At 44.0% G+C, this 21,064-nt stretch overlaps 1 protein-coding gene across 1 annotated transcript in view; it reads left to right on the plus strand.

Moving 5' to 3' along the window:
* Hs3st3b1 (heparan sulfate-glucosamine 3-sulfotransferase 3B1) overlaps positions 1 to 5,045 on the plus strand; it is a 37,355-nt gene extending 32,310 nt beyond the window's left edge. Inside the window, exon 2 of the mRNA XM_048448252.3 lies at positions 1,200 to 5,045. Coding sequence (XP_048304209.2) covers positions 1,200 to 1,818 — 619 coding nt within the window. The 3' untranslated portion in view covers positions 1,819 to 5,045. The remainder of the gene's footprint in view (positions 1 to 1,199) is intronic.
* Positions 5,046 to 21,064: the final 16,019 nt, after the last annotated feature.

A 21,064-nucleotide genomic window follows, 5' to 3' on the forward strand; every position in this document is an offset into this window, starting at 1 on the left:
TTTAGCAGATACCTGCTGTGATTCTGTGCACCATGTTAAGTGTTAGGAATTGAACAGTGTGTGTTTGTGTGTGTGTGTGTGTGTAGCCTTTTTAGAATTGCCCCTACATCTGGACATCTCATCACAAGAGGATGTATCACTCAGCTCCTTCCTTTCTCTCTGTCCTTCAGTTTGCCACCGGCAGAGACAGGCATGCCTGTATGCCACAGTCTCATTCGCTTCTGCCACCCTCCCTACCCAGAGTTTCCTGATTCTTTTTCCTGAACGTTTCCCTTTGCTTTGTCTTTGCATGCTGTTTTACTCCCTAGAGCTTCTTCATCGAATTTACTAAAAATGTCCTCAAGTAGACTGACAGAATCCAGACTCCTTAGTCCTAGGTTCAGAGCTTGGCCCCCACCCGCCCAGCTTCACAGCCGTCTCTGCAGGGTCACATAACAATCTATGGAACAACCCAAACTACTACAAGTGGCTGCTAGTTCACCAGCCTTCTGTTTCACGTCTTGTAACTGATTTATGTAGTTAAAATGATAATCATTTACTGATGCCAAAACTCAACCCAGATACCATGACCGGTGTTGCCTGTGCCAGCAGTGTTATCTAGTACTTTTGGTGAAATTGATCCTCTGGTAGATAGATATCTTGTAATTATTTGCCCTAATGGAATCTAAGATATTTTTTTGGAAGCTTCTCAAATTGTGTCTTGAGATTTTCACGTGGTACGTTTCTCTCCATTTGTACGGACTTCATTGAGTTTTTGGATAAGGACTGCAGTGGTTGCTTTTTGACCGTTTTGACAAGTCCGGTTTCTGGTGCCCAAGACCGTCTGGGCTTAGTGGGCATGCGAAGGACTGATGGACAGGGCCACTTCCGAGGGAAGACCTATCAGATGTAGGAGGAGGCGGGGTATTGTGATACTTTGGATACTTTGAGTTAACTTAAGAAGAGGCAACATCCACACCAGCGTGTCAGAGAACTTGGCCTTGTCAAGAGAAAAATTGTTCAGCTTCTACTGGGAGCTATCTGGCCTCGAAGTCTGGGGTTGGGGTCGCATTAATGCACCCTACCTCTAAAATCTTGTTTCATTTTTGTTTTGAAAAACAGCTTCAATGTAAGAGGGAGCCAGGGTTAGGTGAGATATTGAGCCGGGAGGCTGAGGAAGCTCCATTTTTGACCCCAGATTGTTTCTTTGCCTCCCGCAGGGACCTGATGCCCCGAACCCTGGAGGGACAGATCACCATGGAGAAGACGCCCAGCTACTTTGTGACCCGGGAGGCACCAGCACGCATCTCGGCCATGTCCAAGGACACCAAGCTCATCGTGGTGGTGCGCGACCCAGTGACCAGGGCCATCTCGGACTACACGCAGACGCTGTCCAAGCGGCCGGACATCCCCAGCTTCGAAAGCCTGACGTTCCGCAACCGCAGCGCGGGCCTCATTGACACGTCCTGGAGCGCCATCCAGATCGGCCTGTACGCCAAGCACCTGGAGCCCTGGCTGCGCCACTTCCCGCTGGGACAGATGCTCTTCGTGAGCGGGGAGCGGCTGGTCAGCGACCCTGCCGGTGAGCTGCGCCGCGTGCAGGATTTCTTGGGCCTCAAGCGCATCATCACCGACAAGCACTTCTACTTCAACCAGACCAAGGGCTTCCCGTGCCTCAAAAAGGCGGAGGGCAGCGGCAAGCCGCACTGCCTGGGCAAGACCAAGGGTCGTGCGCACCCTGCCATTGCGCGCGAGGTGCTGCGGCAGCTGCGTGACTTTTACAGGCCCTTCAACCGCAAATTCTACCAGATGACCGGCCGCGACTTCGGCTGGGACTGAGTCTCCCCTCGGGGCTTATCTATTGAGAGAGATTATATGTATGTAAAATGTACAGAAATCTATTTTATAATAATTTATTTTTAATTCACAAGCAATTAATTCACTAAGCTGCCTAGCCACACTCTGCAGAGTTCGAGTCACGGTCTGTTAACATTCCAAAGTGTTTATTTCCGATGTTTTGTTCCGTCCCTCACAATCGATGGTGCTTCCTCCTCTCCCCATTGTATTTAAGAAGAAAAGCACAACTTGAGATTTTTTTTCAATACGGGTATTCAGCCTTTAATCACCTTGGGTCCTCCATGGGCTATCTCCCTGGGTCTTGGCTGCTTCAGTTGGTTGTAATGTTTTCTTACCTGGGTACCTCCTGGAAGTACTGAGCGGCCTCAGCGTGCTGTAGTCTGAAGGTGGGAGTCACACAAGCAGGTCATCACCCTCACTGATAGAACACCAACATGAGTTTCCCTCACCTTCCTTTCAGGGGCCCATGTCCTTATGCCCCCGAGTCCCCTTCTGTACTATCCCTTGGTCCATCTTAGCTGACTGGAAGTGTATGCAAACAATTGACCCCTTTCCCAGATCCCAGGAGTGAGACACTCAGAGCGTTGCTTTCCGTAAGAGGTGACATCTCACTTGCAGAAGTGTGCATGCATCCCACGGTGATCCTTTCCTCAGTCTGCAGCTCTGCTGTGGCACACCAAAGAGTCCCCCAGGTTTCCATACAGAGCTGCTGGCACAAACCCAGGCTGCTGGATGCCGAGACCCACAGGGCTCAGATGTATCCATTGCCATCAGCGTTTAGAGAGGTTTGCTATGTGTAGGCCCCACTGGCTCTGAATAGTAGGCTCACAGCCTCAGCAGAGAGGAAAAAACCAAAACCCTCAGATATGATACGCAGCCTGGCAGAAGGAGGGGGTGCACAGCCAAATGTGTAGGCCATCCTAGAGGCGCTCTGTTAGCAATGACCACAGCAGGCTTTGAAGGCTGTCCTAGAGGGCCCAGGCTGGGAAAGCTGGCTCCAGGTTGCTTGTAGGCACTCAAGTCTGACCTTTGTACAGCTTCCCCCGAAGCAGTGGGGTCTTCGCAGAAAAGTTGCCAGCTCTGTTACTAATATGCAGATGATTTTCCTTGTACCTCTTGTTAGGAGGACACTTGGGGAGGTCCTCTGGCTAGTTAGTGGCATTTGTATAACTGTGTGGTGACATTACATCGTGATATACTTCACTTCCTAAACCAGAATGCTTCTACCCCAAAAGGGTTGTTATCTAAGTTAGCCTTCCATCGAAAAGAATTATTTGGGATATTTTATGGGCTAACTTGACTGTATGAACAAAGTTAACATGGAAAGAGAAGACATCCTGTCTTTAGACACTAGTGAGAAGTGTCCATGGTCTATAGGGATATTTTGGTAACCAAATTTGTGATTGTTCTATAAATTATAGCCCAGCTTGAATTAGCTTATTCTGGGCAGCAAAATGATCCCGGGGCAAGCTCAGAGTGGGTGGAAGGCGGTTATCGGCTATGTTTGTTCCTTAGATGTTACATCTCTTTCCTCTTTCTTTTCTGCGGAGCTGAGGGTAGAATCCTGGGGCTATGCACACTGGGCAAACACTGAGCCACATCTCCAGCCCATTTCATGGTCATTCGTTCAGTTTCTTCAATCTATGCACAGTGGTATGTTGCCTGCATTGAGGCTGACACCACAAACCCTAGCACCTCCTGGCAGGCTGCTGGCGTATGGGAACACCTGTGTGAAAGAAAGTGCTTGCCACCCTTTTCTGTGAGGAAGGCTGATTGAAATTAGAACGATGACGCCTTCCCTCACACACGGCAGACTCTTGTTCACAGGCAGAGGCCTTGTCAGAGGCCTTCACCAAGGTTTTCTGGCTGCTTGCAGAGTCTGTTGTAATTCATGAAGTAGAAGTGCAGAGAGTTTGGAGAACGGTACCCAGCCAAGTGGGAAGAAAGCGAGTGAGCTTTCCTGACCTCTTTTCAAGCTGAATATTTTTTTTTGAAGGTGTTTACGCCTTGCTTTAGATTATAACAAAAACAAGACGTGTTGAGCTAGAAGGAGGTCATTTAGTCATGAACACTGAAATGAGTCGAAATTCTCTTCCCAGTCGAAGTCCTTGAATCTAAGCAGATGTCAATAATTAGTGCCGAGGGAGTGGGGTGAGGTTTTCAGTGTTAGATAAATCAAACAGCATGCGTGCCTCTTCATCAGGCCCGATTGCTTACAGTTCCTGACTGATCCGGATGCTGCATCTGCCCAGGAGGCTGCCTCATCCTGTGCTGGTTATTACTGACCCACATGGCCTCTTCTGGGAGGAGTGAGGCGGCTTGGGACGTTAAGCCTTAGGTCTCTTCCTGTTCTGGCCATCGGCAGAGCCACTGAACCCCACTTCTGAGCTGCTAGGAGGCAGGCACCAGCTCACGCCTTGGCACTTTGTCCCGCCACATGTTCGAGGTTTCTTCCAGTTTATAGGAAAGCTCTGACACATTTTTGGTGTGCTTTCTTCGTCAAAAGTTTCGTTTCTTTCCTTGTTTGAAAATAAACAAACAAAAAGTCCACAAAAACTTGGAGATTTTTTTTTTAAAAATTATTCCTCTCCATGGAAAGCCTTCTTTGGGGATGTTTGCATACAGGTGTGTTCACTTACTCTGTAGTACCTACCAAGGTATTTCAGGCAGAATGACTAGGGAACAAACTCTTCGTTGGGTGGTAGAGAGGAGATGTTGTGGAGGGCATAGGACTCTTGGGGAGTCATTTTGAGTGACAGATGCATTTCAGCTCTTGGGGGAAAACCCAGTTGCAGGTCCTGCCCGGCTGTTTTCCTACGGAAGGGGAATGAAAGGCTCTGAGGTCCCGTGGTTGAGTATCTAGGGTGTCGATGCAGACGTCAGTGTCATTTCTTTCTTCAGTTTTCCAGAAAGAATGGTTAATGAATTTTGAAGGTGTGGTTAGTTTTTTTTTTCATTTTTTATAACATTAATTTATGACTGAGTTTCATTCAGCCCAGTAATCAAAAATGCGGTGCAACTTCTAGCAGCCTGTCTCCTATAGCTGGGTGGTAGAGTAGCCAATATGTACAAAAAAAATTAAACCAAGTATTTTGTCCTATGTATAACACAAATTAATTTTACACAGAGAAAGATGTTTCTAGGCAAATGAAATTCTGGTAATTCATACCTTTTCTTTGTATCAACAAATAAAATATATTTTACCAACATGTGGGTTTGTTCCTGTTTTGCTGTGTGTGGCAGTTGAGAGAAAAGAGTGATATTTTTCTCTCTGTCTCTGTTTCTATGTTTCTCTTTGGTTTTTTGAGACGGGATTTTTCTGTGTAGTTCTAGCTGTCCTGGAACTTGCTTTGTAGACCAGACCGACTTCAAACTCACAGAGATCTGCCTGCCTCTGCCTCCTGAATGCTGGGATTAAAGGTGTACACCACCACTGCCTAACTTTATATTTTTAATAACTTGTCACGTGTGGACAGACATGTTTGCACACTCACAAAGTCATCCTGAGACAGGCAGATAGATTTTTCCCATGCGCCTTTGTTGTTTCTGTTTCTGAGGCATTCTCACATTGTAGCCTCAGCTGCCTTCAAATGCATAGCAATCCTGTCTCAGCCTCCTGAGGCTTTGCTGGTTTCAATCTAATCTGTTATTACACTAAAATAATTCTACTCAGGGCCTATGAGTGTGTGTGTGTGTGTGTGTGTGTGTGTGTGTGTGTGTGTGAAGGTCAAATTGCAAGGTCTGGTCCTGTCCTACTGTGTTGTCTTAGGGATTGAATTCGAGTCATCAGAATTGGTAGCAAGCAGCTTTACCCATTGTGCCAGCCCCGATTTTGAAAGGTGAAATAACAAAAGCCAATTGCTTCATAGATATCGTGTGTGGAGTGAACTGGCTGTGGAAGCAAGACAGAGCGTGAGAGTCCAATATTGTCCATCACTCAGGGGTTCTAACAGCTACTGAAACCACTGTGCATTAAGGACTTCCAGAGCCAAGGTGGGCAGGAGTAGGTATCCTCACGTCCTATAAAGGTCTGGTGTGAACTTGTGCCGACGACTAGGTGAATTTAAGTTTGAATAACAGTGTTCCTTTCTCATATCTTCTGTGATCATGTTAAGTTGGATCCTTATCTGTGAGGTAAAGATAGCCTGGACAAGAAATCTAGATCTTCCGTTTTTCCCAAGTCAGCTTATTCTCTTCCTGACATAGCATAGCATCTGTATGATTATAGGTTTTTATGTTCATAATAACACCCCCAACACCAACAAAAACTTAACTGATTCTTATGATGCTTAATTTTTAAAACAAGAACCTATTTTATTTTTTCCCAGATACATAAGTTTCTTTTTTTTTCTCACAAATATTGCTATAGAATGGCATCTGTATATACAGTGCCTTCGGTCCAATAGCATGTAAACACAAGTGTGTATCACCGGGTAACATCTGTATTGCAGAGCCTTCTGTATGATAGTGTGTAAACATAGCATGCATCACAGGGTAACATCTGTATGTGCAGAGCCTTCTGTATGATAGTGTGTAAACATAGCATGCATCCCAGGGTAACATCTGTATGTGCAGAGCCTTCTGTCCAATAATATGTAAACACGAATGTGTATCTCAGGTGCAGATGTCAGCTCAGCAAGGGGTTCACTTTGCATACGCTCGTCAAGTAAGCAAAATGACTGATCACACCAGACTGTTTTGTCAAGGTGATTTTCTATAGGTGGATAATTCTTCTCAACAGAAAAAAAAAATAGGCAGTGCATATCTATGCAAGTGGTACCAGGGACTCCAACTTAGGGGCTCTTCACTTTGACCCAGGGATTGAGAGAGGCAGCTGTCAACATGGCTTTCAGGTAGGGAAGAACGAAGATTCTCAGAACATAGGGAATTGTCCTAGCTTCCTTAAGAATAAAGGTCACAGTGAAATCATTTCACTTCTTTCACAAAAGCTAAATGACCATTTGAAAATTAGGATTGTCCGATTTCTGCTTCTACGAACAAGACATAAAATTAACTGTCTGCAAAGTTATAGCTTCCCCAGATGCAATGCACAATACTCAAGTGTAGTTTCATAAAAAGAAAACCTTAATTAAAAAAATATTTGCTTGCTTGTGTGTGTGTGTGTGTGTGTGTGTGTGTGTGTGTATGTTCACGTGCACACTCAGAGAACAATCCGAAGGAGCTCTCCCCTTATACCATGTGGTTCCTAAACATAGAACTCAGGTCATCTGACTCAGTTTCAAAAGGAATAGTACACTTTAAGAGCAAACCCATGAGTATTAGCCATATGAAAAGAAAGTAGTCACCTAGGCATAGTGGAGTACTACCACAATCCCAGTACTCGGGATGCTGAGGTGGAACTCTGCATTTGAAGTCTGCATGGGCCCCACAAACAATGCCTGCTCCCCAAGGATGTAATAAAGCATATGAGAATAAATAATAGTAACTTCAGCACAGACAGGGTAGCAAAAGCCTTACTGGTCTCAGCTGGGCTCACTACTCCTGGCAGGAGCGCTGCTGGCAAGATGGACACTTGATGGAACTCAGGATCTTGGCGGAAGAACCCCTGTTGCTCGGGTTTACTTCGTGTTGAACCCTGATGTTCATTCAGCAGAAGCATCTTCCCCCAATCACTTGTATACTCAGCTTCCCTACATTGGAAAGCACTGACTCTCACAAAGAGGACCTCTTGAGTAGAGTCACAGAGATGGGGATTAAAAGGCTATTTGGGGAAGATGGGGAAAAAGGAGGCAAGTTGGTCAGTCACCGTTCATGTTGCTCCACCATGGGGTGCCCTGCGCTTTGGTGTTGTGACTCAGTGTCCTATCCCGTGAGTTTATAAAGAGGTGATAAGGTGGGCAGTTCATCTATTCATGGATCTGACAGAACAGATCAGGTTGGAGCAGAAGTTTATGAGCTTGGGCAGTAGATGACCTGACCATAACTTCTAAAGCTCAGGAGGCCCCAGACCATTTTACATTTAGATTCTCTAAGAGCTGAGGCCTTCGAGAGGCAGTCAGGGGATGGATCTCTAGTCTAAAAAATCTGAAATCCAAAATGCTTCAGAAAACAAAGCCTTCTCGGCACCAACATGCTCTCCCAGATAGACAATTCCACGTGTGCCCTCATGACTGGTCAGTGTCAAAACCATGTACTGTACATGTATCGTGTACTGGGTGAGTGTTCCACGTTGGATATGATTATCTTCAGACTGTGCACAGGAGGCATAATGGAAATCAAGAGAATACCTTGTTTAGATCTGTGTTTTCCTCCCTAGATATTCCACTATATAGCCACAAATACTCACAAATGGAAAAAACACCCAAAATCTGGTGTGTGCTTTTAACCCCAAAGATTTCAGATAAGGCTCTCAGCCTGCACTTAAAGAATATCTTCGTAAACCGAATGGTGCTGGCCAAGAGGCACCTGCCATAGTGGTTCTCAAAGTGTGGTTCCCTGATGACATCAGCACATCAGGGAAATGTAGCAGACATGGATGTTTTGGGACCCTCCTCAGACCTCCTGAATCCTAATTTTAAAAAGTCTTCCAAGTGTGTATTACTTTTCTCACCGCTGCGATTAAATACTTGATGAAAACTGACGTAAGGGAGGCAAGTTCATTTTGATTCACAGTTTAGGGGCAGAAGCAGCCCACCATGAAGGGACTATGGAATCAGGAATCGGCACAGAGGCAACTCTTAGGTTGTACATGCTATCAAGAGGAGGCGGGCAGTGGGTTGCATTACAAAACCTCAAAGCCCTCCCCCAGTGGCCCATTTCCTCCAGCAAGGCTCCCCAAAGGTTCCTCAACCTTCTGAATCAGTGCCACCCAGCTGAGGACCAAGAATTCAAACACATGAGCCTGTGGGGGAGTGTCCACATTCAAGCCATAAGGTGATTTTGACTGATATAGAAGTTTAAGAACCCTGGTGCATGAACACAGACATGATATCACGCTGAACATAGAAAGCTGTAATTTTTAAATCAAGAATGTTTTCCTTTGTTACATGTTTTACATCAAAAATTTGGGATGAGCTATAAAGTCACCCCTTTAAGTCTGAACCCCCTCACTGTTGGCTGGTAGCCTAGCGACAGTGCCCAGAGCATGTGACTGCCAGAAGTTGGCTGTACGATATACGCCTGGACTCTAGAAAGATATTTCACTTTTCGTTATTTTGCAGAGCCAGACTTCAGGAGTCTGTCCAGTGTCTTGTGGATGATTGATAACTGGTCATTATTATATCCTATGCCTTGCAACTGAACATTACTGGCAGCATCCCTGGTCCTCCCGTCATCTTCCAGGACAAACACTCACTTGTATCTGCAGGTCCCATCACTGGCATTTAGCTTAACTGTCACTCATTATCTTTATGTGCATAGAGGGCAAAATACACACAGTTGACCTCCACAAGGTCAACTGTAGACAGGTCTACAGCTTTATTCCCAACCGTCACCACCTAGGGACTCGGAATGTTCTCATTGCCATCAAATACTCTCCAATACACACTCTCTCTCTCTCTCTCTCTCTCTCTCTCTCTCTCTCTCTCTCTCTCTCTCTGTGTGTGTGTGTGTGTGTGTGTGTGTGTGAGAGAGAGAGAGAGAGAGAGAGAGAGAGGGACCCCATGGGGAGGATTTTTGAGAAAAGTAACTGCAAGGAATTGAGACTGTTCCCTCCAGCCTGCTTTTATACCTTTAAAATATCCCCTTCTCTACCCCTACCCTGCCAGCTACTCGCCTAGTGTCCCGTTTGCTGTGTAGAAGCTACTTATAATTCATCTGGAAGATCCTGACATTGGAGGGTCTAGGACTTGCCCGATTCTCTTGTGGTACAGTCTATAAAAGAAGAGAGAGGCAGCAGCCGCCTTAAGAACAAGGAACAGCGAGAAGTTTCTAGATACTCTCATAAAAGGAGGTCCCAGGTGAGGGTGATATTGAGAGGAGAATATGCAAGAGATGGTTTCTGTGTGGACTGGAGCAAGAGCGAGTCAGTCAGATTGGTTCGTTCATGGCATAGATTTACCAGATGCCTGCTATGCCAGGGTCGCACCTCCTGCCTCAAGGAATTCACTCCCCATGGTGAAGGGGAAGGACCCATAAGCAGTGTCCCTGGGGTGTTTTGTAACTAGGTGAAATGGGATATTGCCAAGTATTGATCACGCTCTCTGGGGAACAATGTTGAATAAATATATTTCTTTGATTGGATCAGAAGACCACAGAGGCTAAGTTTTATTTCAGGCCATTGGAGGGAGAAACTGGCCACGAGACTTGGTCTGTGAAGTCACAAACTTCAAAAATGGGGGGGGACCAACTCTGCCTTCTTTAGTCCAAGGCTAAAGCCTGGGTGCTCTGGAGGGGACCCTGGTCCAAGTTCCAGGAGCCAAAGGACCAGGAGTCTGAAGTCCAAAGGCAGTAGCAGGGGAATCTCATCTGGAAGGTCAAGTCAGCTCACTTTTCTCTCCCATCAGGACCCCAGATGAACGGATGGTGTAGTGTGCATCCAGAGCAGCTGGGCCGTCCAGTCTGTTGACCCACATGACAACCTTCTCTGGAGACAGCCCCCCAGGTGCACCCGTCAGTCTGCTAATCAGTTGTGTTGGCATCTCTGTGCAGGGATGCAGTGTGGAGAGTTCCCAGAAGAGGAAGGGGAAGGCCAAGTGGATAAGCCTGCAGGTCTGCAGCAGCCCAGCTGCTTTGAGATCCCGAGCTTTCGCTGCTTGTGTGCCTGGCATTGTTTACGGTCCTCGCTAAGTCCTGTCAGGGTGACTTCCGAACAAACTTCCAAATCCACCTACTCCATTCTGTCTCCTTTGGAACTATACTGTTCCATGTGCTGAACTCTAGCAGGAGAGAGACATTCCCCTGGCCTCCCACGCAAGTCCCCTCTGCCCCACAATCGATCCTGTACACAACAGATTAGGGACCTTTGAATCCCCAGCTGGACTCTGTGCTCTCCTGTAGAACCCCCTGAGCTAGCCTCCCATTTCATCTCAGACACACTTATGGTCCCGGCTACTCAGGATGTTGAGGCAGGAGGATCAAATGAGCATGAGAACAAGGCCAACCTGCCCCCCCCATTCTCAAGTCTTTTAATACAAATAATAGCTACACCTCAGTTCCTCTGTGTATTTTGTGTGTCCATATCCAGGCTTATTTTGCCTCCTCTCACCCTTGGTTCCCCTGCTCCAATCACAGCTGGCTTTCATCTCCCGGAAGAGGCCATTTACCAGAGAAAAGTTAATTTCTCCCACCATCCTTTCTTCCACTGGCTAATTTACACTCTGTCAAAACCCAGCGTCCTCCTCTCTACCCCTGACTTCCTCACTCCCCATGATACTTGCTAGCTTTTCTTAAGGATAGAGACAGTGAGGACTTGGGTCTCTCTCTCTCTCTCTCTCTCTCTCTCTCTCTCTCTTTGCCTCTCTCTCTTTCTGAGAAAATTTAAGCCAAAGGTAGTGACACCAGCCTGTAATCTCAGTACTCAGGAGGCTGTGGCACAAGTTTGAGGCCAGCTTGGGCTATGTAGTGATCTCAAAGCTAGCCTGTATAGGAAGACTTGTCTCACAAGTAAGAAGTTGTCAGAGTACTAGATTAGATTAGGAACTCCATGTTTAAGTACGCTACCAGTGTGGTAATAGTGATTTTGCTTCATTGCAGACAGAAGCAGAAGGCTGGTCCTAGATTAGATGAGGAAGGAAAGGTAAGCCCCAAAGAAAATCACATAGAGATCTCCATAAGATTATAAATGGATTGACCCATTAGCTCAGGCTTTTTATTAGCTCCTGTAGCTTATATTAACCCATTATTTTCATCTATGTTAGCTATATGGCTCAGTATCTTTTTTAGTAGGACAGGTCATATTCTGCTTCTTCGGTAATCTGGGCAGGACTGGGGAGGAATGGGCTTTCTCTTTCCCAGCATTCTCCTGTTTTTATTGCCCCATCTTTATTTTCTGTCTGGTTGTTCCACCTTTATTTCCTGCCTGGCCAATTAGCGTTTATTTAAAACATGATTGACAGAATATAGACAATTCTCCCGTACCATCAGAGAATGATTCCATCTTAATCTAGTTACATCTTCAATGGCACAATGTCCAAGTAAGGTAACCAGCATAGGTACTGGGGGTTAGTATATCAATACGTCTTTGGGGAGGGACACCATCTACCCATAGAAGCCTCGGATTCAGTGCGTTCGTTGGGAGGGGGTGCTCCAATTTCCTTCCAGTATGGACCGTAGAACCTAGCTGAGCAGTGATAGTTTTGTGACCCTTTACAGTGGAATACCAGAGACTTTAGCTCTGAGGCGCTATGCAGCAAGAACCCCAGGAGATGGGAGCCTCAAATGCGAAAGATAAGTGCGGCCTTCCTGCAGTTCTAGTCTCGTTATTTTATTTGGCTGTGAAAGAAAAGCAAGAACTTGGAAGGCTGTGGGACTTGGGGGAGGCTCGTGTTGCAATCAGATTAGCACTTTAGAAAGACGATGCTGGCTGCACTAGAGAATAGATTGAAGAATTAGGAGCGGAGGCAAAGGAGTCCCTTGGGGACTCCCAAGGACTCAGAGGAGGGGTGTGGCAGCCGGGATGTGGAAATGAGTGGGAAATGGAGGAGAGCCAATGGTTTTGGGAACCACAGAAAGCAGACTGAAAGATCTAGGGGTAAAAAGTCCCCAGGAGGACAAACGGGTTGGGCTTCTGACTCAGACACTCGGGTGGAGAGCAGAGTGCCGATGGGAAACAGTGGAGGAACGTGCTTTGCAGCAATGCAGACATGAAGAGCAGAAATGGGAGCCGGCTGGGCAGGGCTCTGATTCGCTGATGATCCTTGCTTTGCCCAGCTGGCTTGCTGCTGAGGTGTCCCAACCTGGGCACTGTCAGATGACAGGAGCTCTTAGATGCTTAGGAAGGCACCACCAGAAGTCAGAGGGTATTGATACTAGCCTACCAGGGACTATAGAAACACACACTTTTTCTTTAGAAGAAACTCTGACTGACCATTCCCCAGGAAGCAAAGTTATTCCAGCTGAGGACTTATTGACAAAACCACAACCACATAAAAAAGTAAATAATGGAAAAAAAAAACCCAGACGCAATGTGCCTCCAATCCCTAAAGCCCAAGTTTCTGAGCCCTCCTCCTTGGGTGGACCAGGAGAGGCACCCCTAAAACTAAAAATGCCGTGGCTCTAGGCCCCACAGGGTCACCCAGGTGCCACCTCTGTACCTGGATGGCAGTCAATGGAGCAGAAGAGTTCCAAAGTCCAGGTTAATGGGGAAGTTTGGGGCATGGTTGTTCTCGGTATTGGGTCACGTACTGATTAGGCACAAAGGTCCTCGTCATCTTCACCATCAGGAATTAGTTCATGCACACACTGCTTCCAGGGCATGTGTGAGGACTCGGAGCTGGTGGAATTGTTGCCCTGCTTGCGAAAGCAGGTAAATTTCACGTGTAAGTAGGCTACCGGTGTGGGTGACTACCAGAAATAGTCATTCTGCTTCTTTGTGGGTAGAAGCAGGAGGTAAAGGTTGGGGCTTCTACACTGATGTATAGATGCCTATTTTCTTTATGAAACTGGGATTGGTGACCAGCTGCTTCAGGTCCATCATGCCCACCGGGGCTCCTTGAGGCCATGCCTAGGAAGATGAGGGAACACCAAAGTCACACCTGTTCTCCCACCTGTGGCTTTGGTAGTCTTTGTACTGCTGGTCCCTGATGGCCATGGCAGAGAGGGTGGTCATGTCTGGGAAGATGAGGCATTGGATTCCAGCCACTTGTCACAAGCATGCAGTATAGTGTTGAACATGGAGATGTCTGTTTTCTCCACCTTGCCCTTGATGATGGTCACCACGTGGTCTATGTTTCTGGCTTTGAAGATCTCAGTATAATCTGAGAACACTCATTTCCAAAGACTTTCTAGGCCTGGCCTTGGTGGCGACGATGAAAAGGCTGTGCATACCTGAGCATATGTCCAACATCACTTTGTCCTTGGAAAGGTGCTGCTTGAGACATGGGAGCTGGGGTGCATGAGGGTGAACACCTCATCTTTAGCATCTCCTTGTGGATGCCAAAGTGGGGATAGAGTCAAGACAGTCTTTGGATGTCAGTTCTGCAGTGTTGGGCTTCTTGCTGCTTGTGGTCTAGACAGAGGAGACTTTTATGATACAGCTTGTATCCTTGGTTAAAGCCATGTGCACCCCAGTCGTCTTACCTCTCGAACCTCGAACCCTTCCTTTTCCTATTGAGTTTTAAAAGTTCTCACATGTTCTTTGGAATTAGAGACTACTCTGAGCTTCGCTCTAATTGGATCCTGCACTGGTTATCTTTCTGTTGCTAGCAAAACACTTGAGATAATGAATAGAGAGAGAGAGAGAGAGGAAAGATTGATTCAGGTCCACAGTTTAGCAGAGTCGATAAATGTCAAGCAGCAGCGCATTTATCTCTGACACCATGTGACAGAGAAGATCCTGTTTGCTTCCTAACTGGAATGTGTAAGATAGAGACAGAAGCACACCACAACCTTCATCAAGTTGGAACTCCCATTGACATGACTATTCTGTACCCCAGGCTCCACCTCTTAAAGACATACACCACCATCCAATCAAATCAAGTTGAAAGTCAAGTGGTCTTCTTGGCATGTTCCATATCCATATGAATTCAGATGCCTAACATCTTAGGCAACCCTGATTGCCAATTTTGACCTCTGATGTTCTCTAGCTTTGGTCTTGAAATTTCAAAGAAGTGAAGTAAATCATGAGGTTATATAGCTAGATGGGATAACTCACTACTCTAACCACTACTCACTACTCTGGCTCTGAAGGCTGAGGCAGGAGGATTACTATGAGTCTAGAACTAACCTGAGCAGCATGTCAAGACTCTGTCTGTACTGGATGTGGTAGTGGATACCTTTGATCCCAGAACTCAGGAAACAGAAACAGCTGGATCTCTGTGAGTCTGAGTTTGAGGCCAGCTTGATCTACACAGTAAGTTCTAGCACGGACAGCATTACATAGTGAAACCCTATTTCAAAAAAAAAAAGAGCAAAATAAAATAAAAATAATAAAAGTGGGACTGGAGAGATGGCTCAGCAATAAAAGCCACAATGCACTGCTCCCACAGGGTACCTGAATTAAATTCTCAACCTTCATGTTGAAGGATTCAAGTGGTTCACAGCTGCCCACAGATCCAGCTCCAGGAGATCCAATGCCCTCTTTTGGCTTCTCAGCACTCATGTTTACATGCACACACACACACACACACAATGTTGAATGATAGCCCAAAAAAAAAAACCATTAAACAGCAACAGCTTTGGGAGCGCTGAGCCAGGGACTCTCTGAAGTCTCTTTCTGTGCCCATACAACCTACTACCTCATAAAAACATTAAAAAAATATAATAGTGTTCCAGGCATGTTGGCCCATGCCTTTATTTCCAGTACAGAGAAGCAGAGGCAGGTGGATCTCTGAGTTCAGGGTCAAGGTCACTGGTCTACATTTCCAGTTCCAGGGCTACACAGAGAGACCTCATCTCAAAAACAATAAAAATAACAACAGCAATAACAACAACAACAAATAATAATAATAATAATAAAGCAAGAGCAAAAATAGAGGTTTTTTATTGTACCATTAAAATATCAGACATTAGTGTTATAATCCGGGAGCTCTTGGCCCTTGCTCACCGACCTACTGAACAGTTCTCTTTGAATAGACATAGATATCATCCAAACTCTTCCCACATGCTTGGTTTTCATTTCTGTAACTTCCTGGATTGGGCAGATGAAACTACACAAGTTCAAGGCCATCTTCTCAAAAGAGGAACTCATCTTCTGGGCCATGAGTTACTAACCAGGCAATTCCCACCTCATCTGGTCCCTGAGGATGTTTTGGACCCCGAGAATTGTGGACTTCAAGAAGACACCCATTCTCTAGAGCAGGAGAATTACTGAAGTGAGCCCACAGGCATCCTGGTGGGGAGGGCTACGTCACACACTGCCTCACTCCACACCTGGTTGGAGGTGGAGGACGGTAGCCAGATCCATTTCTCCATCGCTTGTCAAGCTGGGGCATCTTACTCTTCCTGAGAGGTCAAGTCCCACGCAATGTGGATGTGACTGTGGGGTTTTCCCAGAGACCCTCCACAGTAACCGTATTCTTGCAGAGTGATGTTCCATTTTCTGGAATTTCCATAGTGTGAATTCTGAGCTCACAGGGAATGCAGTAGGAAGCATTTGGCTGTAACTTCTAAAGGGCAGTGCCTCCTGGTACAGCAGTCTGGTCCTGTCCTCTAGCAGCTCTTCCCCATATGGATGGTTCCTCCCATCCTGTTCTCCTCTGCTTCTTTTCTCTCTTCTGTGGCCTTGTACACTGGACTGGCTGTTACTTTGGGGTCAGGTTACAGATTCTTAAAGGCATTCAGTTTCTCTGCAGGCCATAGTCGCCTTTTCTTGCCTGTGGTATCCTGTGAACTGGCTGGATTGCATTACTTTGAAGTAGAAGCAAGATTCTGGAAAAGTAAATTTTTGACCTGAAGAGTTTATAAAACTCAATTTTCCGTCATCTTTGATCATCTTTTGTAGTCTCAACGTTGGTGAAATAACATTTCAGAATGTTGCCTGAAACGTGGCCTGATATGAGGGTTGAGCCACATGCCCGACAGCTCTGGTGCTTAGTTTGGGATTACAAAGCCGAAGATCAAAATTAAACCCAAGAAAGTTTCTTTTGAAGTACGACCGTTTCTCTCCAACTAAGGACTACCACACAGCTGTAATTTCCCGACAGCTCTCCTTCATAAGGAAAGTAGGGTACTCTGAGTACTCTCCCCCCCAAAAAACCAAAACAAAACAAAAACCCAAAAACTAAAGATCTTTGTGCCTTAACCCAAATGGAGGCATTTCCAAACTCGTCTATTTCCTTCAAGTTAAAAAAAAATTACTGTTCACTTACATAAAGTTTAGAAATTACAGAAAACCTCAAGACCCAGTAATACCACTTATGGATATCCAAAAGAGACTCAATTGTACCACAGGACATGTGCTCAACTATGTTCATAGCAGCAATGTTTATCATAGCCAGAACCTGGAAACAACCTAAATGCCCCTCGATCAAAGAATGAATAAGGAAAATGTGATACATTTACACAATGAAGTACTACACAGCAGACAAAAAACAACAGCATTTTGAATTTTGCAGGCAAATGGATGGAGCTGGAAAACATCATTTTGAGTGAGACCCAGAAATATAATTAGCACATGCACTCACTCATAAGTGGTTTTAAAACATAGATGTAAAAAAACAGCCCACAAATCACAATCCCAAAGAACCTAGACAACAATGAGGACCCTAAGAGAGACATACATGTATCTAATCTACTTGAGAAGTAGAGAAAGACAAGATCTCCTGAGTAAATGTAGAGCATGGGGACCTTGGGAGAGGTTTAAGGGGAGAGGAGAGGCAGGGAGAAGAGCAGAGAAAAATGTAGAGCTCAATAAAAATCAATAAAGAAAGAAAAAAGAAAAAAAAAGAAATTACAGAAAAATTACTGAGAACATAAACATCCTTAGAAAGGAACTGGGTATAGTTATGGTGAACCCTTTCAGGGCAGTATTCTTATTTTTTTTAATATATAGTAGCACTTGAATTTATGTATGCAAGTTATAAAACTGGAAAAATATGGGTTTGGATTTTGCTTTATCTAACATTATATCATAAATTATTACCCTTTATCAATTAGTGTTCTTAGAAAACAACTCATGGCTTCCAAGTTATCCATTTTATATGTTTCATATATTTGTTTATCCTTTTTTGTGTCATTAGAAATTCTAATTGTTCCTGGTTTTTTACTATTATAAATACTATTTTAGTGACTCGTTTGTGTTACCAGTTCGGATAGTTTTCTCTGGATAGAAGTAATTTCGGAGAATGGGTATCCAACCATTTTCTGCTGTCCCTTCCCGTTAGTCTCTTTCCACACAGTCTTTCAACTTTTTTGTTTTGTTTTGTTTTCGAGACACGGTTTCTCTTTGTAGCCCTGGTCATTCTGGAACTTGCTCTGTAGACCAGACTGGCCTCAAATTCACTGAACTTTAATGGGACAATAATGGTGGAGATTTCCTTACTCCTGCCTCCTAAGTACTGGGATTAAAGGTATCTGCTACCACTACCCAGCTGTGCTTTTACTTTTATACATTTTGAAGAAATTAATGATTTTTGTACCTCAACCAAATGTCTACATGGCACTATTTCTGCTGAAATAATATACCACACTTCTCACTGACTATTACCTGATTTCTATTCTTTTTAATTTTTAATATATTATTTTCTTTCCTTCTTTTTTTCCTTTGTGTTGTTATTTTATTTTGTTTTGAGGTGCTTCTTTAAAAACTTCTAAAGAAGGGCTGGAGAGATGGCTCAGAGGTTAAGAGCATTGCCTGCTCTTCCAAAGGTCCTGAGTTCAATTCCCAGCAACCACATGGTGGCTCACAACCATCTGAAATGAGGTCTGGTGCTCTCTTCTGGCCTGCAGACATACACACAGACAGAATATTGTATACATAATAAATAAATATTTTAAGAAAAAAAATAAAATAAAAAATAAATAAATAAAAACTTCTAAGAGAAACCACACTGTCCTGTGTTACTTATTTCCAATCCACAGAGACAGTCAACACATTCTGAGGCCCACTTCACACATTCTGATGCCAAATCACTTTAAGGTCCCATTTTATTAGTATGTAACTCCATCAAAGAATTTTTTGCATGTTGCCTTTAAAATGTTGGAGTAAGCACATTTATTTAGAAACACATGTTTTTAAAGAGCAACCACATTTCTGGCAGTTGTCTGTAAGGATGGGGAATGGCTGTGTGTGGATGGGAGAGATTGTCTAATGAGAGAAACCAAGGTGCTTTAGAAATCAAGAAAGCCTCCAGACAGGTTGACTCTTTTCATGTCTTTTATTTTCTTTTTTTCAGTGAAGTTTATTTACTGTTTTTATTGAGCTATGTTTTTTTCTCCACTCCCCTCCCCTTCTACCCTCTCCCATGGTCCTCATGCTCCCAATTTACTCAGGAGATCTTGTCTTTTTCTATTTCCCATGTAGATTAGATCCATGTTTGTCTCTCTTGGGGTCCTCTTTGTTGTCTATGTTCTCTGAGATTGTGAATTGTACGCTGTTTTTTTTCTGTTGTTGTTTTGTTTTTGTGTTATGTCTAAAAGTCTCTTTTCTAGATCCATCCATTTGCCTGCAAATTTCAAGATGTCATTTTTTCCTGCTGTGTAGTACTTCATTTTGTAAATGTACCACATTTTCCTTATCCATTCTTCGATTGAGGGGCATTTAGGTTGTTTCCAGGTTCTGGCTATGACGAACAATGTTGTAATGAACATAGTTGAGCACATGTCCTTGTGGTATGATTGAGCATCTTTTGGGTATACCCAAAAGTGGTATTGCTGGGTCTTGAGGAAGGCAGTTTCCTAATTTTCTGAGAAATTTCCATATTGAAACCCAAAGGGACTGTACCAGCTTTCATTCCTATCAGCAATGCTAAAGAGGATCCCATGTCCTCTTTAGCATAAGTTGTCATCAGTGTTTTTGATCTTGGCCATTCGTACAGGTGTAAGATGAAATCTCAGAAGTGTTTTGATTTGCATTTCTTTGATGATTAAGGATGTTGAACATTTCCTTAAGCGTCTTTCAGCCATTTTAGATTCCTCTGTTGAGAGTTCTCTATTTAGGTCTGTAGCCCGTTTTCTTATTGTATTATTTGTTCTTTTGATGACCAATTTCTTGAGTTCATTGTTTATTTTGGATATCAGCCTTCTGTTTGATGTGGGTTGGTGAAGATCTTTTCCCATTGTGTAGGCTGTCATTTGTCTTGTTGACCATGTTCTTTGCTTTACAGAAGCTTCTCAGTTTCAGGAGTTCTCATTTATTAATTGTTTCTCTCCGTGTCAGTCTTTTGTGCCAATGGGTCCAAATGTACTTCCCACTTTCTCTTCTATGAGGTTCAGTATGGTTGGTTTTATGTTGAGGTCTTTGATCCATTTGGACTTGAGTTTCATGCATGATGATAGATATGGATCTATTTTCATTCTTCTACATGTTATTATCCAGTTATATGCTTTCTTTTTGCATTTAATATTTTTTGCTTTTTTGTCAAAAATCAGGTGGTCATAGGTGTGTAGAATGATATCTGGGTCTTTGATTCAGTTCTATTAATCCTCCTGTCTGTTTTTATGCCAATACCAGGCTGCTATGAGTACTATAACTCTGTAGTAGAGTCAAAAATTGTGATGCCTCCAGAAGTTCCTTTATTGTACAGGATTGTTTGGCTAACCTGGGTTTTTTTTCTTTTCCATCTGAAGTTGAATACCATTCTTTTGAGGTCCGTAAAGAATTTTCTGGGGTTTTGATGGGCATCACATTGAATCTCTAGATTGGTTTTTGGTAAGATTGCCAGTTTTAATATGTTAATTCTACCTACCCAAGAGCATGGGAGATCTTTCCGCTTTCTGGTGTCTTCTTCAATTTCTTTCTTCAAAGATTTAAACAAAGTTCTTGTCATACAGGTCTTCTGCTTGTTTGGTTAGAGTTACTCCAAGATATTTTATGTTATTTGTGGCTATTGTGAAGGGTATGTTTCTCTGATTTCTTTCTCAGCCCATTTATCATCTGTGTAAAGGAGGACTTTTGATTTTTTTCGAGTTAATCTTGTATCCTTCTACATTACTGAAAGTGTTTAGGAGTTGTAGAAGTTCCTTGGTAGAATTTTTGGGGTCACTTATGTAAAGTATCGTATCACCAGCAAATAATGAGAGCCCGTCTTCTTCTTTTTTGATTTGTATCCCCTTGATTTCCTTGTGTTGTCTTATTGCTTTAGCTAGAATCTCAAGTACTATATTGAATAGACACGGAGAGAGTGGACAACCTTGTCTTGTTCCTGATTTCAATGGGATCATTTTGAATTTTTCTCCATTTAGTTTGATGTTGTCTGTTGATTTGCTGTATGTTGCCTTTATTATGTTTAGGTATGTACCTTGTATCCCTGCTCTCTTCAAAGCCTTTGTCATGAAGGGATGTTGTGGTTTTTTTTTTTTTTTTTGAAGGCTTTTTCAGCATCTAATGAGATGATTATGTGTTTTTTTTTTCCAGTTTGTTTGTATGGTGGATTACATTGAAAGATTTTTGTATGTTGAACCATCCCTGGATATCTGAGAAAAAGCCAACTTGATATCTGGATGATTTTTC

This window comes from Myodes glareolus, chromosome 9, assembly GCF_982192425.1.
Source record: "Myodes glareolus chromosome 9, mMyoGla1.1, whole genome shotgun sequence".
In the NCBI taxonomy this organism is placed as follows: Eukaryota; Metazoa; Chordata; class Mammalia; order Rodentia; family Cricetidae; genus Myodes; species Myodes glareolus.